At 34.2% G+C, this 17340-nt stretch overlaps 1 protein-coding gene across 9 annotated transcripts; it reads right to left on the bottom strand.

Annotated features, from left to right (window-relative positions):
- Window positions 1–1234: 1234 nt before the first annotated feature.
- Window positions 1235–15790, bottom strand: LOC107959790 (serine/threonine-protein kinase EDR1). 9 transcript variants are annotated; one of them, XM_016895939.2, is made up of 17 exons: window positions 15635–15790; window positions 15446–15545; window positions 14308–14706; window positions 11863–12066; window positions 10696–10884; window positions 10229–10488; window positions 9361–9450; window positions 8686–8781; window positions 8019–8117; window positions 5932–6046; window positions 4317–4617; window positions 3005–3128; window positions 2882–2901; window positions 2490–2646; window positions 1894–2182; window positions 1705–1777; window positions 1235–1604 (listed from the first exon to the last, which is right to left on the bottom strand). In XM_016895939.2, the coding sequence occupies exons 3-17, from the start codon at window positions 14554–14556 to the stop codon at window positions 1522–1524; spliced, it is 2349 nt and encodes a 782-aa protein (XP_016751428.2). In that variant the 5' UTR covers window positions 14557–14706; window positions 15446–15545; window positions 15635–15790; the 3' UTR covers window positions 1235–1521. The 9 variants fall into 9 exon arrangements, with proteins under 9 accessions (XP_016751428.2, XP_016751430.2, XP_016751429.2 ...); XM_016895941.2 differs by having other exon boundaries at window positions 15449–15545; XM_016895940.2 differs by having other exon boundaries at window positions 15446–15542; window positions 15635–15780.
- Between the last annotated feature and the right edge of the window lie 1550 nt (window positions 15791–17340).

Genomic DNA, 17340 nt, shown 5'->3' with positions numbered 1-17340 from the left:
TCAACACCACCCTGACCCTCCATGCATTCCTTCTTCCTCCAACCAACTTTGATGCTTTTGAGTTGCTCACAAGCAAATGCAAGCCTCAACTTCTCCCCTACTGATTCAGGTTTTGGAGGAATTATCCACTCCTGAAATTCCTCCTCAGTCCATCAACAAATATGTCTTTCATCAAAATTTCTGAGATCCCATGGTCAGGCCATCTCTGTAAAAGCCATTGCAGTCTCAGGAAATACAGGCGAACACACTCCTCACTGCCTTGATTCATCATGGCAAGTTCATTCCTCAACTGCTCTTTCACTTGGGTTTTACGATACGCCTTCAGAAAAGATGCCTTGATTTCTTCCCAACCCAGTGAAGGGTATGGTTCTATGTGTAGATCATACCAAAGGCCAGCCTCGTTGTGTAGGGTGACTGGGAAGACCCTCATCCTCATTGCAACAGATGATGCATTATTTGCACGGCAAACCTGCTTAAATGAGTCAACGAGCATTGCTCGGGACTGCCATGAGACCTTAAAATATGAAGTGGCGGAATTGGAGAATGAATTCAAAGAGGGGTAATCTTATTGGCGATAGTAATGGATTGTGATTTAAAGTCGGAAGCATGATCATCATAGTCATGGACACAGTTCTCATTCTCTGGTTGTTCCAACTCATCTTCAGTGGGAGAATTGTTGTGTGGTGGGTACAAGTGGCCAAGAGTTGGGTTGTTGTTTTCTGAGGCAATTTGGTTTTGCAGACGGAAAATAGTAGTGACTGCCTGTTTCAGTTGGCAAAAAAGGCAACTTCTAATTGTGAGGATCTCTATCTATTTTCCTCTTATCAATTCAGTTTAACGTTTAATTAATATATAAAAATATACTAATATTTAAGAAGAATGTTATCTTTTAAGGAAAATTTATTTGGCATTGCAGTCTTTTAAAGAAAACAAATTGCATTTTGCATCATGTGCAAAAGATTGTAGATTCTTATAAGATATCAAAGTAGAATTGTGAGGAGTTCCTTTTTTTCTTTTACTACTACAATACATATTCAAATAAAACCCAAACTAAAATTTTAAAATTGAAACCTCACTCTGATATTTAAACACATTTGGATACTCAAGTGCAGGGCCGCCAGCCATTGAAATCATACAAGGATCAGAAACTGAACCCATATTATGCCCAGTACTGTAGGATTACTTTCAACAGTCGCCGCAAAGCATAGCATGTACCCAAACAAACAAAAACTAATTATAAGAAAATGGCAGAGATTCATAGCTGGTCTGGATTTCATCTTTGTATACTGACAACCCTCTCTACCGGCAGGAGAAGATGTAAATTACAAAGTTTTTGACTTTCCTCTTCTTTTTTTACCACACCACATGAGAATGAAAAACTCTAAAAGAAAATCTTGTTTTTAGAATGACCGGGAAAATTATAGAAAGAACAAAAAGAAAAAAGTATAATACAACCAGAAAAGCCGACAACACTGTTAACACCTCTACCAGGTTTTCTATACAAACAGAATGGTAATGGTATCAGCAGAGAGAGTACTCGCAATCGAGCAAGCGCGATAGTATTTCCCCACAACTCGGCCGCTCTTCCGGTTCTGCCCAACAATCTGTGTACCCAACAAATTCAACCACCCCCCAAATGTGGTCCATGAAATCAATAAGTAAAAAAAATCCGGTAAAAATGAATGAAAACATTGTCTTGTGTACCTGAAATTAGCCTGCCTAGTGGACCTTCGGGAATCTCCAATCGTGATCCTTCGTTTGCAACAGCATAAACTACCTGAACCAGTATAGCAAAATGAATAAGTATATATCTTCCAATATTGGAAATATATATATATTTAAGGTAAACTCATGTTTTGAGAATGACCGAGTAACAAGCATACAGCATCATACCCTTTCTGGTGGTACACCTTCCCATGGCCTATTTAAAGTACAAAGTTCCCACATTATCACTCCAAGGCTAAAAATATCACATTTTTCAGTGAAAGGTTCATTTCGAATGAGCTCAGGAGCCATCCATTCAGGCGTTCCAGCAGATGCGGAGTCTCTCATAGGTCGGCTGGTCATTATTCTGGACAGACCAAAATCACATATCTTAACAGTCCAGTGCTTATTCACAAGGCAATTTGCACTTTTCAGATCACGATGAACAATTTTCATCCGATGCATACACATCAACCCCCTATATAAAGAAAGAGAAAAATCTAGTCAGCATCACATTTTTTGTTTTACTTAAAAAAATTTATTCATGCACATACCATCAGTTCATTCATCCCAACATGACCAATTAACCTAATTATACAGGTCCAAATATATTTCAAAATAAATTGTTTTGCTACGAACTCAACAAGCTTGAGTACTCGAATGTTCAGACTCTAGGTGTAAATATAAAATTTCTGAAAAAATCTTCTTAATTGCACTATATTCCTTTCAAATATGAAGGAAAAGAAAGATAGGAACTTTGTAATTCATGCACAGGCCTAACAAACCTGCAGATATCACGCAACATTTTCAGTCTCCTCCGCCAGCTCAATCGTTTTTTCTGACCACTCAGATGGATCAAAAAGTACAACGATCCTATCTCCATGAATTCAGTAATCATCGACAACTGTGGTGGCTTTGTGCATGCACCCAGAAACAAGATAACTGCAACAAGCAGAACTCCTTGATTTACTTAATGATGAAACAGAGCAAACTTGCCAATGTTTCTTATGGTTCAATAGGAATCTTGTATATATGAGGTAACTTACTAAAGACACACTGCCAGTGTTCATCTATTTATTTTACTTCATTTTCCGTTTGTTTTATTTCCGGTTGGACTACAAGACAATCCCAGACAAACCTAAAAATTAAAATTCTAGAGAAGGCCATAGAAATGTACCATTGGGATGTCGAAGTCGGCTGGAATCACAAACATGTAGAAACACAGTTGAATCAAGAATTATCAGAAAGATATTTAAACAGGAAAACATTAATAACTTTGAACATACAGACAAAAGGATACCTAAGAATGGATATCTCATTGCAGAAATCTTCCATGTTTTCTGCAGTAAGATCTTGCTCCAAAAACACCTTGATTGCAACATCTGTTCCATTCCATACACCCCGAAAGACTTCTCCAAAAAACCCTGGACGATAAACACAACAAAATGTTGATAGAAATACAACCTGCTCGGTGAGAGTTTTCTAGAAAGATGGTATTTCTATGCATGATTAAGCACAAAATATTAATGCTTTGTCAGGCAAATCAATAAAAGCAGTGTCCAATGGCTTTTCATATGGTTTTCTGATATAGTTTGCAGAGGCTATTAAAGCATATGATTAAAATTTGCTGTTTATATGGTCTCATATTATAACCTTCACAACTGACACCTCAAAAAAGGGGGTAAACAAAATGAACAGAAAAAATTAGATGACACTTTCTCTATTTTGTCCAAAAGCATACAAAAATTAAAAATACATACATGCATAAATATACAAAGACAAAAACCCAATTTGAAAATTAATGATGTACAAAATAGCCTCTCTTATGCATTCAACTGGAGAAAACAATTGACAATAGATGAGAAGGCCCAACTTGAATAAAAAAAGCAACCAGAAACTCTGAAAAGAAGAGGTTCAGGACTCAGGATACCACCACATAAGATTCAAGTACAAGTGCAATACCAATTGAACAACTAACCTAACTAGTGAAAAAACAAAAAAGGTCACATATTAAACAATTGAGAGGTTAACAAAGACCATGTACTTAAATATCATACTAAGCATCCAACCTAAAATGAAGAGTGGAGATGTCCTATATAAATATAAGGCAAAAAAGATTAAACTTCACTAAAGTGAGGTAACAGCATTTAGCCTATAACTCTGAAACATGATAAAACCATCAGTCTAATGGTTTCTCTAATATTCGTCTGATTCAAATGCCTAGTATTTATAAGTTTAATTCCTGACCATTCTCGTGAAATTGATTTTGACAATCAGTATCTTCTCAATCTAATTTTCTGTAAGCATCATATCAATGTCACCATTCATTTCAAAGTTAAACTAAAGAAACCTTTAATTGGCATTATCGTCTGATTCAAATGCTGCTGCATTTAAAGTAGCATTTAGGACAGCCAGTGCTTTAGCATTTTGTTCTATACCAGTCCCCCCCCCCCCACAAACAACCCAACAGAAAGAAAGAAAGAAAGAAAAAAGAAAAAGAGGCAACTGTTCTGCGAAATATGAGAAAGAAAATGTAATGCATTAATCTAAATGAAGCAGGAGCAGATAAGTTCATAGCAATTATACCATAGAAAGTTGAGAAGAGTGCTTACCTATCCCAACACGAGTTCCGACAGTTAATTCGGAGAAATCAATATTCCATTCAGTGTAAGGTAATAAAGGGTTATTGTTGAACATCGGAGATTCAAGAATTTTATTCCATGTTGCTACCATTTCATCATTTGCTACATAGCCTGAAACTCCAATTCTCTCTGAAGTTCGACTCCTATAGCCATGCGGAGATGATGGCAGTGATATAGCTCTTTGAGAATCTATTTCGTCCCTAGAAAGGTTATACAATGCAGAGCTCCCGCCAGCAATTTTATTGTGGCCATCAAGATGGAAGTTTGATGCCTAAGAGAACAAGAAGAAAACTTCAATGACCTATTAATTGTATTAGGCAACCACATCCTCTCAAAAGGAAAGCATGTTCCAGTTTTCTGTTTTAAAGCCTTGCCACTAAACAAAGATTTTGTGGAATTAAGACAAAAAAAATGAAAATAACAAAAGTTAATGTAACTATTTTATGGCAATTTGCATATAATCTGTGCATAGATTAGTTCTATTGCAATCACTTCATTTATGGAATATTCGCACTGTGCAAATGGTAACAAAACAGTGTACAACTTTCTTATTTTAAAACCAGTAGCACAAATTTATGACATTAGGGAAATAAACATGTGCAAGAGGAAAAAGTTTCCTGTGTTGATGTTCTAACTTTACAAACATTAGAAACAGATAAGAAACAAACATAAATCAGGTAAGGCATCAGAGCAACAATCATCAAAATGTGACTCTTAACAGAGAAGATAAAAAGCACTTCTTGTCCCTCTTCACATTTTAAGGTAATATAATTCATGTCGAAAGGAATTTTCCAACATCAATAGCAGCAAAAGTAACTGCACAAATCTGAAAGCTTACCTATAACTAAGGAGTCCTAAACTGATTAGAGGTCTAAGCTAATACAGTCAATTTCTTTTATATGTGCGTGTGTGTGTCTATATATATACAGAGAGAGAGAGAGAGAAAAGAGATCCATTTACACTAATATGAAACTGTACTTGTTTTACACACCTTCATAACTTTTATACGATTAATATTTTAACAAATCAACTGCTGGATTTAGATATTTATCATGCATGTAAATTTCAAATCAATTAGATAACTCCATAATATTGATTGAGAAAACTACATATACTTAATGGTAGGAATCTATTACATCAAACACAGACATTTTATTTACTCAAAACTCGACATGCATAATCAATGTTAATAAAACATGATTCATATAATCCATTATGAGAATGTGTAAAAACTACTTCAATTTTACACTAATGTCAAAGGATCCCACCAGTCATATATAAAATTCTAAACCCGAAATGATTATATCAGAAAATAGAAACAAATACAATATAAAAATAGATACAATCCCCCCAAAAATGCAATTATTTAAAACAAAACCAAAACTGTAATTATCAAGTGAGACTCATATTATGTCCATTAAACAACATCTCCTGAAATGATTGACCGTGGTGCGAAATAAATGTAACTGTATAGGCATAAATGGTGAAAGGCATGTTTGCCTTCTTGAAGGGCTAGGGAAAAAGACTTGTGCAAGAGCAGAACATCCCACCATGATAAAGTAAATTTTTTGTAAAAGAGACGTACATTTTCCTGAAGATCTGGACTCCTATCAGTTGAAGAATGGGAAAAAGATCTATCTTCCTTGCGCTCTTGCAAAAGACGATTTTGCTTCAAGGTTTCATTCATAGCTCTTACAGCCCTGAAACAATACAGACATAATTCAAGTTAAATAACTACATAACAGAATGCATGCCCTGCCACAAAAAATATCTCAAAAGTTTCAGAAAATATGCAGCAAAATGCACGTTCAGGTAACACCAAGGAGCAAACAAATAAATATAGGCATCACTTGGTATGCTTTATCAAAATATATTAGTGGATTGAAAACTAAAAGTCTACTAAGGTAAACAGCTAGACAAGGTCATTTTAAATATTAATTGTGCAGTTCAATATCTAAAATTAATATGAACAAAAGCAAGAAGCAACCTTCATATGAAGCCTATAAGAGACTAGTTTTTTGGTTCATTTGATAATAGGGGTTAGGGATGCTAGGGTTTGAACCCAAGCTCTCATGCCACACAAGCCTCTTGCTACTAGAACAAAAGGTTGTTGACAAGGATAATTATGATTAATTCCAAAGCTATTACCCATGAATAACTTTTTAAAAGAAAAAGATAAACTAGATTTTTCTATCCATTACATAGGGTTCAAAGCAATAAAAATACTTGATGCAATTGACAAATTAATATCTTCTATATAAAGGAAGAGAATAAAGGAGAAAAAAAAAAAGAGGAAGATTAGAGTCTGTTTAGAAAATGTTTTCCCTTTGACATCTCCAGTTTTACCCAAGAAATAAATCAAATAAGGGTATAATAACCAAATATGAAAATTTTTGTTTACCAATTTTCTGCAAAAGAGGAGATTTACATAAATTTGCTCCAACTATTCGACCATGTTGGAAAACCAATGTTCCAATTTGCCAAATGTAGTTATCTACCTTATCTTGTTGACCAATGATCATACTAGTCTAACGGGAAACAGAAAGTAGAAAACACTTTCTAAAGCTAAAGGAACCCTAAGGTAAGAAGGTTTATGACAAGAGCGAACTGGAAAACATGAAGAGATAAATTCAAGTTCATAGCATTAAATTGGTTGAATATTTTCAAGGGCTCAAAAGTTGGAGAATAACTTGTTTAACTCGCATAATTTAAAACAACTCTAGCTGTAGAAAGTAAAAATTATGCAAATTGAAGGGTCAATCTAAAGAGATTGGTAGCACTAGATTTAATACTTAGTAGACACATTGCATAAAAAGAAACTGTGTAACTTGCATGATAATTACGTAGGCCATAACAGCAAGACCCATGTGCCTCATTATACTACTAATTTTGTTTGTAACATAAGCCTGAGCTAATGCAATACGCAAAGCAAATATGTTCCCAATACACTGGTTTAAGACTGCAAGAAATCAGCAATCAATTAGATTTTTATTTGATCAAATGGATACATACTATTTTTCTTTTTCTACATTTTGGAGAAAAAAGAAAGAAGGGTCAAAGGCAGGATGGCTTAAATTTTAAGATTTATCACTGAACCATCTCTCACAATTGTAGACAAGCAAACCAGAGTTAAGGAAATTTGTGCTCCCTCCCCACTAACAAAAGAATTGTATATCCACATTTTTTCACTGTCCCCGCCTTTTTTTGGCTGTAAGAAAAATGTCCAAGAGATTTCCAGTTTGCACAAACTATATGACCCGGAAACTCTAGGGTACATGTTAGAACCTGACAACCTTAATCACATCTAATTACTCACAGCAAGTATCCTGAGTACATCAATTTATGTAGTTCAGATGAAGTTCATTTAAAAGATTTCCAACATATTAGCACCTTTAAGGAAGTTATTGATATTCAAGGCTCCAAAGAAACTTCTATCTGTTGGCCCTTCTTTTTAGTGAATTGTAAATTAAAAATCCATTTTAATTAAGGCCCAGAATGGTTGAGCTAAACTAAAAAGAAAATCTGGGAAGGCACCTTGGAAATAGAAATGAGTAATCTTAATACTAGAACCAGAAGAAAAACAGAAATGCTAGGAAAATGAGTGGGAGAAAGAAAGCTAGATCAGTCAAGCATAAGACAAAGTCATAACTCTTAACAGGAAAAATAATCAACCTTACGATATCATCACTGATCTCCGGAGTCATGCTAATGCTTCTTCTTCTTATTCTACGAGCTTCAGATGTTGATGCACCATCTGATCTATAGCTAGATCTACAGTTCAAAGATAGCACTAAAATTTGTCAACAATTTGACTTTTAATTCTAAAGTTAATTTACAGAACACAGGAAAGGGAATGAAAAGAGATTAACATTAGACCAGAACATTCTTTTCATTAAAGCCAAGGTAAGCATGTTAAACTAAAAACAGACATTTGAATTCAGAACATCACCAGCTTGCAAAGCAAGATAACACTACCAGATTACCTGAACAAATGCCTATACACAGAGCACAAGTATTTATCTTGAAATACTGGTATGATGAATAAAAATACAGTTATGGTAAGAAATCTGTTTGAAGGAAACTCCAAACTCAGCTCCACATCCTCTCTACATCCAACTCTAACACCCAAATGAAAGAAGTTTTGCAGCAACAGAAGAGTTTGGGGGAGGGAGGATGGAGGATGGAGATTTGCATGTTTTGACATCAAAGACACAAGCATACTGCAGCCTTATCATCACTACTGATGGCAAATATATGTTTTTTAGGAAACATGAGAACCAATTTCTGAATATAAAAAAGTAGATTATATTTAATGAAAAAGAATCCAATCAAAAGGAACCTTGATGCAGCAATATCATCACCATAATCTCTATGTGAATTCCTATCGCCGCTTAGCTTGGACCTTGCACGTGCTCGAAAAGATGGATGCTCTGGACTGCAAAGCCATTAAAAATTTAAGAGAGCAAGAATTACTTAACACATACTCTAATACAACTTACTGCCAACATGATGCAGGAGAAAACATGAATTAGCCTCAAATTCTGTTATAAACGTTCAATTCTATTGTCCTCCTTATATAGATTTAGGTTACCTTGTCTATTTATATAGTTATTAGTTTTAATTATTTTCCAAGTATCAGGATTTTAGGGTGATATTGGTATTCTGCTTTGTAATAGGGTCAATTAGGTTTACCATGACCAATGTTGAGATATTCTCCTATTGAGTTTCTTCCCTATTCTCTAATTCTTCTATTCCTCTCCCATTCCATTCATTTCACCTGATTTGTTGCCACATACCTCCGATTTTCCCTATACATTACTATTGTATTCTCTTTCTCCAACCTGTTCTACACCACTGCATTGCTATGGCATCCCATCTATAACTATTTAATAAAAAGTGCAGGGACCAACAAGAATATCCAGTCATAATAAAACACAAACCATATAATAATAAGATTACACCATTCACTTTTAGCATATATCAAATCCAAAACACAAAAGGGCATGAGAGGAACCTGGAACTGGCGGTCCGCTGTTCAGCAATAACCTTTCTTCGGCTTCGACGCCAGAAAGTAGTAGCAATGTTCGGTTCACTATGTGACAGACTAAGGAAGCAAAATAAGTAAATATATAAAATTAGAAATTATCAGAAATGCTATGGCACATAAAATATTCAATCAAGCAGGTATCTTATCTTGTGAGCTTGGAAGCATAGGCACACAGATAAAACGGGTATGACATGACACAACATAGAAACAGCAATATTGCAATTTCTAAAAATTTTAGACACAGGTATGACAAGACTCAGAAGTAAATTTTTTTATCTAATATTATACAATAAAATAGTAAAATTGATATTTTTCAATAAAACATTAATATGCAAATAGCTTTTCAAAAATTTTAAATTAAATTCCTTCAGAAAAAATTGCTCATTGTAGTTCCAAATTTGGGAAAATTGCAAAAAGAAAAAGATTTTCATCACATTTCTAGGCATGTCAAGCCAAGTCCAAACAAGTCCAATTGTATCCTGACATGTTTCTGCCATTTATTTTATTTTTATTTTTTGATGTGTCCTCGCATCTGATATGTATTCTATCATGCTGTTGACAATGTGTCCGATACTTGGATGCTCACTTGACAGAAGTTTCTGTGCTTCATAGATTGTGAGATGTCACAAGACCTGATCTAATTTTGAATGGAACTGAAGGTTCTCAATTTTTCAGCACTGCAGCAACCCAAACTAGAATTATAATATTTTACTTATCAAAATATATTATCTTTCTAAACAATCTCACAAACACTTCTGACCTAGTACATTATGTCAAACACGCTCAAAAGGATAGTATGTGCAATATTGGAATGTGTCAAATGTCATCTGCTGACCTGTCAGGCTCAACTTTCTCAGAAAGTCCATAGAGAGGACTATTTGGCTCCAATGGTGAATCACAGGAATCATTTTCAGCAGAATCACTCTCCCCTGCTGCTGAAATATGGGTCATAAAAATAGCCTTTGTTGATCTAGGTATCAACTGACCCGGAAACCGCATAAGATCAACTAATAGCTCCACAGAATTTAACACAACTATCACAGACATGTGTTTATAAGAATCTGCGCACTCAATAACCCCATCATTTGGCAAACCCTGAAAGAATGACACAGGAAATTGGCACAGCCTTTCAGTCAAAGATCTGACAACCAACAATCAAGAATGCCTTGGAAAATCTTCTATATTATTCAACCTAATTTCACACAGTCTGAAACTTGAAACTGATATATGGTATATATGGAAGAGGAAATAAATCATTTAATCTAACCAGACAATTGAGAGGGAGGAAAGAGAAGAGCTTACCATCATGAGCTTACTTTCAAGCCCTACAGTATCTGCTAAAACTTTAAACAAAATGGCTCGTGGGCGACACAAACCATGTTTTATTTGCCCCAGCAACTGGACACCTTGATTTTCAAGCATGTGGGAGGTTTCATCTAGTACAGCTTTTGCTGGACTCTCCACAGTGGTACGTTTATAAAAATCAGAAACCTAGGTAAATAGCAGGAATCATTATAAACAACCAAATTAGAACTGAAAAGAATAGGAATACGCTATGTTGCTCTAACTCTTCATTTTTCCCAACATATATACACATCCAACATCCATATCTGACACATATCTGGACATGGGTATGGGTATGATTCTAACTATGTGGAGAAACTTAGAAAAAAAAAAAGCATTTTTGTATCGGATGCATACCCATATCCGACATTCACCTCCAAGTCAGAGTAACATAGGGAATATGAGTACAGAAGACAGATTAACAAAGAACATGACATTATTACCTTGTCCCATTGTTCAAGGGCAAAACTGGCCAGCATTGACTATAGGTTTTATCCTATTTATTTCTCATGTTAACGCAGAGAACTGAAATTAAACTATATAAAGACCTACGAAGGTACTTTATCAACATCTGGAATTACTGAAATTTCAAATTTAGAAATTTTATTCCATGGGCAAGCACAAACAGAAACAGGCATTTTGTTATGTACCTTCTAGCCTACAAAATTCCCTTACAAAAGCTTTTCATGCATGTTACAGGCCATATTTATTTCAGACTACTTAACATTTAGCAAATATCAGTAGCAAATTGCATGCAGTGCAAGGGATATAACACTTCTTTTTGTTACCAATATCACTAGAAGAAGCTGAAATATGTTAAAAGTGGTACAGTAGGAAACTTTTGTACATAATATGTCAAATAGCATGCACCTTAAAAGCTCACAAGATAAAGGCCATTCATGAATGACTGACATAGTGTGCTTCCAAAAAGAAACTTTATTTTCAAAAGCAAAGAAAAGAAAATTTATCTGATAACAAGAACAGCATTAAATAGATGCATCTAGCCATATATTGCTATTGACAAGGCAACAAAACAATCTGAAATACAGTCAATGAGAACACTAGGTGTCGTGGGCCAGAGGAAGATCGGCTAAAGAAGAAATGAAATAATAAAACTATTCTCACCAGTCCGGCGATCTTTTTAATCATTGCAGCTGGATTTGAATTCAATCCTTTAACCAGTGCCACAATCAACTGCTTCAGCATGGATAGCTTTTTATCTTTCTCAGTATCCACAAGAATAATATCAGCTCTATAACCTTCTCCACCCAATGCCTGAAGCTCTTCCAATGTAGGAATAGTGTCAAAATGCTCCTTAAGTCTTTTATCCTGCGAGTAGTAATACTTGAACTTTAAGAACAATCATATGAAACAAGACCAAATGAAAATCTAAGTGCAGAAATCGTGCATTTGTTATTGCCAGTATACCAGCACATATATGAACCATATATCATCCAAGTAACAGCATTAAACAGGCACAAAATATATTCTGATTTTACATTTCAAGGAATTTACAGAATCCTTTGTGGAGATTCCTAGCCAGATTTCTTTGCCAGGATAAAAAGCATTTCCTGAGTAGTGTAAAGAAAATATCTGCTAACGGAACAATAAAGGACAAAGAGGTAGCTACTCTTTTTTCCTTCAATAACAAGTTTTTATCCAATAAACCAATTACAATTAATTTCTATCTTTATGCCATTACCTTTTCCTCGGCAGAGTACAGTTACAAGTAAATAACCATCAAATCTACAAAAAGAAATAATTTCCTTTCTTCAAAATTCCATCACATTTCTCGGCATAGAAGCATTGAAGTGCTCTGTTTCATTATTTGATGATGTAAATGCGCTCTTTCATTCTTAAGAAAAACGAAATCTATTATCATCACACACTAACAAGATTTTGATATTAACATGTGCTCTGAAAATGCTTACAGCCCTCCATATTCTAGTCTATCCAATGTTGGGCATACAAGGACCCGAAAAATTATCTTTTCCTTCTGTGTATCTTAAGGTGTATGATTCATGTTTGATTTTTTTCATTAGAGTGATGGAGACTCAGTTGATCTAGGCCAGAAGCTGACCTACATCACAAGACTCCTTTGAAACACTTCGGAAGTGGCCCAGTATCAATAATGAATCAGAAAACACAAACCCATCTTATTTTACTCGAGAAAAAAATGGTAATCCAATCAAATCCATCCTGTTCCTCATAAATAAAGTTTAAATCCTTATAGATGAAAACACTTGAGATCAAAGGTACCATAATAATTTTGAAAAAGCTGTTATACTTTTCTTCATTATCTGAAATTCTTTAGAGATTAATTATCAGATATAGATGGCTCTTCATAAACTTTGAAGCAAATGTCACATCAGCCCCCCCTTATCTTTTCCTTCTGTGTATCTTAAGGTGTATGATTCATGTTTGATTTTTTTCATTAGAGTGATGGAGACTCAGTTGATCTAGGCCAGAAGCTGACCTACATCACAAAACTTTCTTTGAAACACTTCGGAAGTGGCCCAGTATCAATAATGAATCAGAAAACACAAAACCATCTTATTTTACTCGAGATCAAAGGTACCATAAAAATTTTGAAAAAGCTGTTATACTTCATTATCTGAAATTCTTTAGAGATTAATTATCAAATATGGATGGCTCTTCATAAACTTTGAAGCAAATGTCACATCAGCCCCCCCCCCTTACCTCAATTGATCCTCACAACATAAAAACCAGAGTGCGGAAACTTGCAGCAAAAGCCTTCTTCGTTAATGAATGAATTTTAACCACCTCAGTTAAAAGTCAAAAACCTTACTTGAGTCAACCTCTCTTTTACATCTCACCTAACCCAAAATCTTTATATCATTGCTCTGTCATTTTAACACAGCATATTCCTATTCCAAAACATCAGCAAACATCATCACTAAATCAACTTGTGTCAACTAGACAAACAAGTGGTTAATACTTGAGTAAATGTATCTATGGTGATAATCACTAAGCATTCCCACAAATAAGTGGTAATACCTTAATGAATCTATCAATCAAAAAAATCCATTCATTTCAAATTATATCATTGACTCATCATGATATGCTTGAGGAAATTTGTTGAATCCAACAATAGATATCCTAAATAAGCCCATCAAATGTCATCATAATATCCTAAATAAGACACAAATAGATATCCTAAATAAGCCCATCAAATGTCATCATAATATCCTAAATAAGACACAAAATGAAGATGAACATCTATCTTTGAACAAGGAGGGTGGAGAGCAATAGAAAGCGCTTTCAAACTAACAAATAGATTAAAGTGAAAATATCTACAAAAGAAACAACTATTAAAAATCAAAATAGATAAGAAGCAAATAATGAGGGGGAAGAAAGCAAGAGCCATTATCATATGAAAATATCTACAAAAAAAAAATTAACTATCAAACATCAGTATAAATAAGAAGAAAATAAACATGGGGAAGAAAGCAAGAAGCCATTATCATATGAAACTCAATTTCAATCAAAGAACAAGAAGAGTTGAGCAGCTAGTACAGTACAATTAATCACAAAGTACCATATCCTCACCGGAATGACAGAATAGAAGCCGTTTGGAATTGGTTCAGAAAGCACTCCAGAGCTCCACAAAATCTGTGATGCTGTCTGAGATGACAATCCATCTTGCTCAAAAGTTCTAGGCGATTCCCTATTACTTGAACTCTCTTCATGAGAACCTAAAGAAACAGAACCAAATTTTTCAATAAAATCTGAAGACCACCATGTTGCATTAGAATGCCCTTGCTCTTCGGGACCAGCATCATCTCGTGTCTCTTCCATGTCCTTAAGTATTTAAAATGCAAAACCATATTCGCCCCTACTTCTCAACCCATAAAAGATATTTTAAATCTAGGAATAGTTCGCAGGAAACAAATCATACGATGACAAGCTTCTTTTGTACTGACTTGCTCAAGCTGGAGGCCATCAGACCTGAAGAGAACAGATCATTAGACGAAATGGGCAAAATTCTTTGCTTCTGAATTCAATAAACATGCAAGATGTAGCACCTATTATTAAAGGGGAAAACACCTACAAGCAAATGAAGCCAAGACAAAGCAGAGTACAATGATAATGTCCTCAAACTTCCCTTAAAAAGCCTTTGGTCTTATTAAAATCCAAAAAATTATTATTTCACAAGCATATCAGCCAGCCTATCCAATAAATCATTTTATACCAATATAAAGATCACCAACCAACAAATATTCAGCATAAAATAGTCGATCCCCACTAATTCCTACCCACTAAAAAAAAAATATCCATTCCAACTTGGGAAAGCAATTGGAGTTCTCAAATGATTAATAATCTGATAAACAAAAATACAAATAAAGCTGATTAACGAAGAAAAATTATAAATCAAATTAGAAGATCTACTAACAGAAAAACCCAATTAGACATATACTTGAAACGAATCAAAATAAGCATCGCATTCTCAAAAAAAAAATTACACTTGAATCCGACTCTCTTTTATCACCGATAATCGATAATACCAAACGGTTGGTCTTTCCCTAATCGACTACAAAATCTAATCCAGCTCCAGCCCAAACACGGAAAAAATAGATTATTCAATCGCAAATAGCTCGCGTCTAAATCTGTAAAACTAAGAAAATAAAAACAGAAACTGAACGGATGTGAAATGAAAGGAAGGAAGAAATTGAAATGACGAAGTTACCACCAGCAGATCCCTGCATTTGAATCGGACACCGACGGCATTTGAATCTCAACCCATCCGTTTGTGAATTAGCCCCATCTTTTTCGAATCACGCATTCTTCTACACAAACTCAGCACCAGCCAGAAAGATACTGATAATTTATTTATTATATGTATAAAATAATAGAGGGTGAGAATAAGAATGCAAACCTAAAGGAGAAGGGAACGAGGAAATGAAAGAGAGAGAAATGAAAGAGCGATGGATGGGATTTTTTGGATTTTAATATTAAATAAGCGATGTGTAGTCGTTTATTAATTATTTCTTCTTCCTTGCTTTTGTTTGATCTATTGAAGAAACCAATGGCTTTTTTTCTTCTGAGTTTTTAGGGTAGGAGGAGAGAGGGTGGGGGAGGTGGTCAGTCACGTGCTGGGAATCTGGTGACCCCTCCCCGACAGCCAGCTGGCAATGGGGTTGGCTCTCATCTTCCTCCGCGTGAATCACCCCCTCCTTTTTACCTTTTCTTTATTTATTTCTACTCAAATTCCCAACATAGTCCCTTTACTTATCAATTTCTTCCTATTTAATCTCCTTCTTGTATTTGCTTAAATTTATTACTTCAAAAGTCATAACCTTAATATTTTGAGGAGATGGCTTTCTCGTTTGGTTGTTAGTGTAATAATATTAGAAAAAAAATTATTACATATTATTATAACAGTTACACATAAAATAAAGAATAATCCGTATAAATTTAAATTTGAAATTAAAAATATTAGTAAAAACTCTTATAAAAAATAAGATCTCTTCAAAGTAGAATTTTTCTCTCTTTGTTAAAAATAAGTCATGAGAGTAGTTAAATATTACCAATTGCATTAGTTTATTGTAAACGCATATATTAAAACATGCGTAAAAAATAATACTCCTACCAAACCTAAAATAAATGTTATAAGTAGTTTAAGAATTGTATAAAGAAATTACTTCTAGAAATTGAAACCCTATTAAAATCCTTGAATCAGCTCGTCCATGGAAACTTCCATATCAACCCATCCATTGAACCACTTATAAAGTTATTAAATTTCTCTCAACATTGTAATGTTTACCTCATTTATAATTTTGTAAAGAGTTAAATACAATAGTAGTACCCGAATTTATCCACTTCTCTTAAATGTATTTGGTTTATCATTTCCCCTTTATGGCATCTTACTTAACATGTTTGTTAGTGAATTCTATATTTAAGATTAGAATTTGAACGTTAAAGAAACCCAAACATATTTTTTTTAAGCTCAATTTCATGGAGTAAACCAGGGATTTGGAAAAAAATTTGGGGGGTGGGGGTTGACAAAAGAAAGATGTAGAAGAATACCCAAAAAAAAAGAATAAAAAAGAAACAAAAATGAAAGAATAAAAAATAAAAATAAAAGAAATAGAAAAATGAGGTATAATAGGATGCCACATGGCAGGGCGCAATTCGCCACTGCTACCACCTCATCAAAAATTTAACGGCATTAGTGACAAGTACCAATATAGTGGACGGAAAAAAGTTCGGGTATCAATCTGGGACAAAAAAATCATAAATACTAATCTGGGAGAAGTGAACAAGTTCGGGTACTAATCTTATATTTAACCCTTTTGTAAATTACTTTTCTTTTACAAAATTGTTGAATTTCTTATAAAATTGTTGAATCCTTACATAATTAATGAATTTCTTAAAAAACAAGGTGCTACATCATCATCGATGAGAATTGTAACTTGTAGAACAACATAGAGCTTTCCAAGTATCCTTGATGGAGTATTCATGAAGGTTGAAATTTTTTATTATGATTTATACATGTTATAACCTTATAGTTCACTCGAGCATCAATCTTTTGTTAGTCTTCATAACTGATATGTGATTGATCTTTTCTTACTCACACTTTCT

The sequence above is a fragment of the Gossypium hirsutum genome, chromosome D04 (genome assembly GCF_007990345.1).
Source record: "Gossypium hirsutum isolate 1008001.06 chromosome D04, Gossypium_hirsutum_v2.1, whole genome shotgun sequence".
Classification (NCBI taxonomy): domain Eukaryota; kingdom Viridiplantae; phylum Streptophyta; class Magnoliopsida; order Malvales; family Malvaceae; genus Gossypium; species Gossypium hirsutum.
The sequence above is the reverse complement of the archived record's forward strand: the minus strand, read 5'-3'. Positions and strand labels throughout refer to the sequence as shown.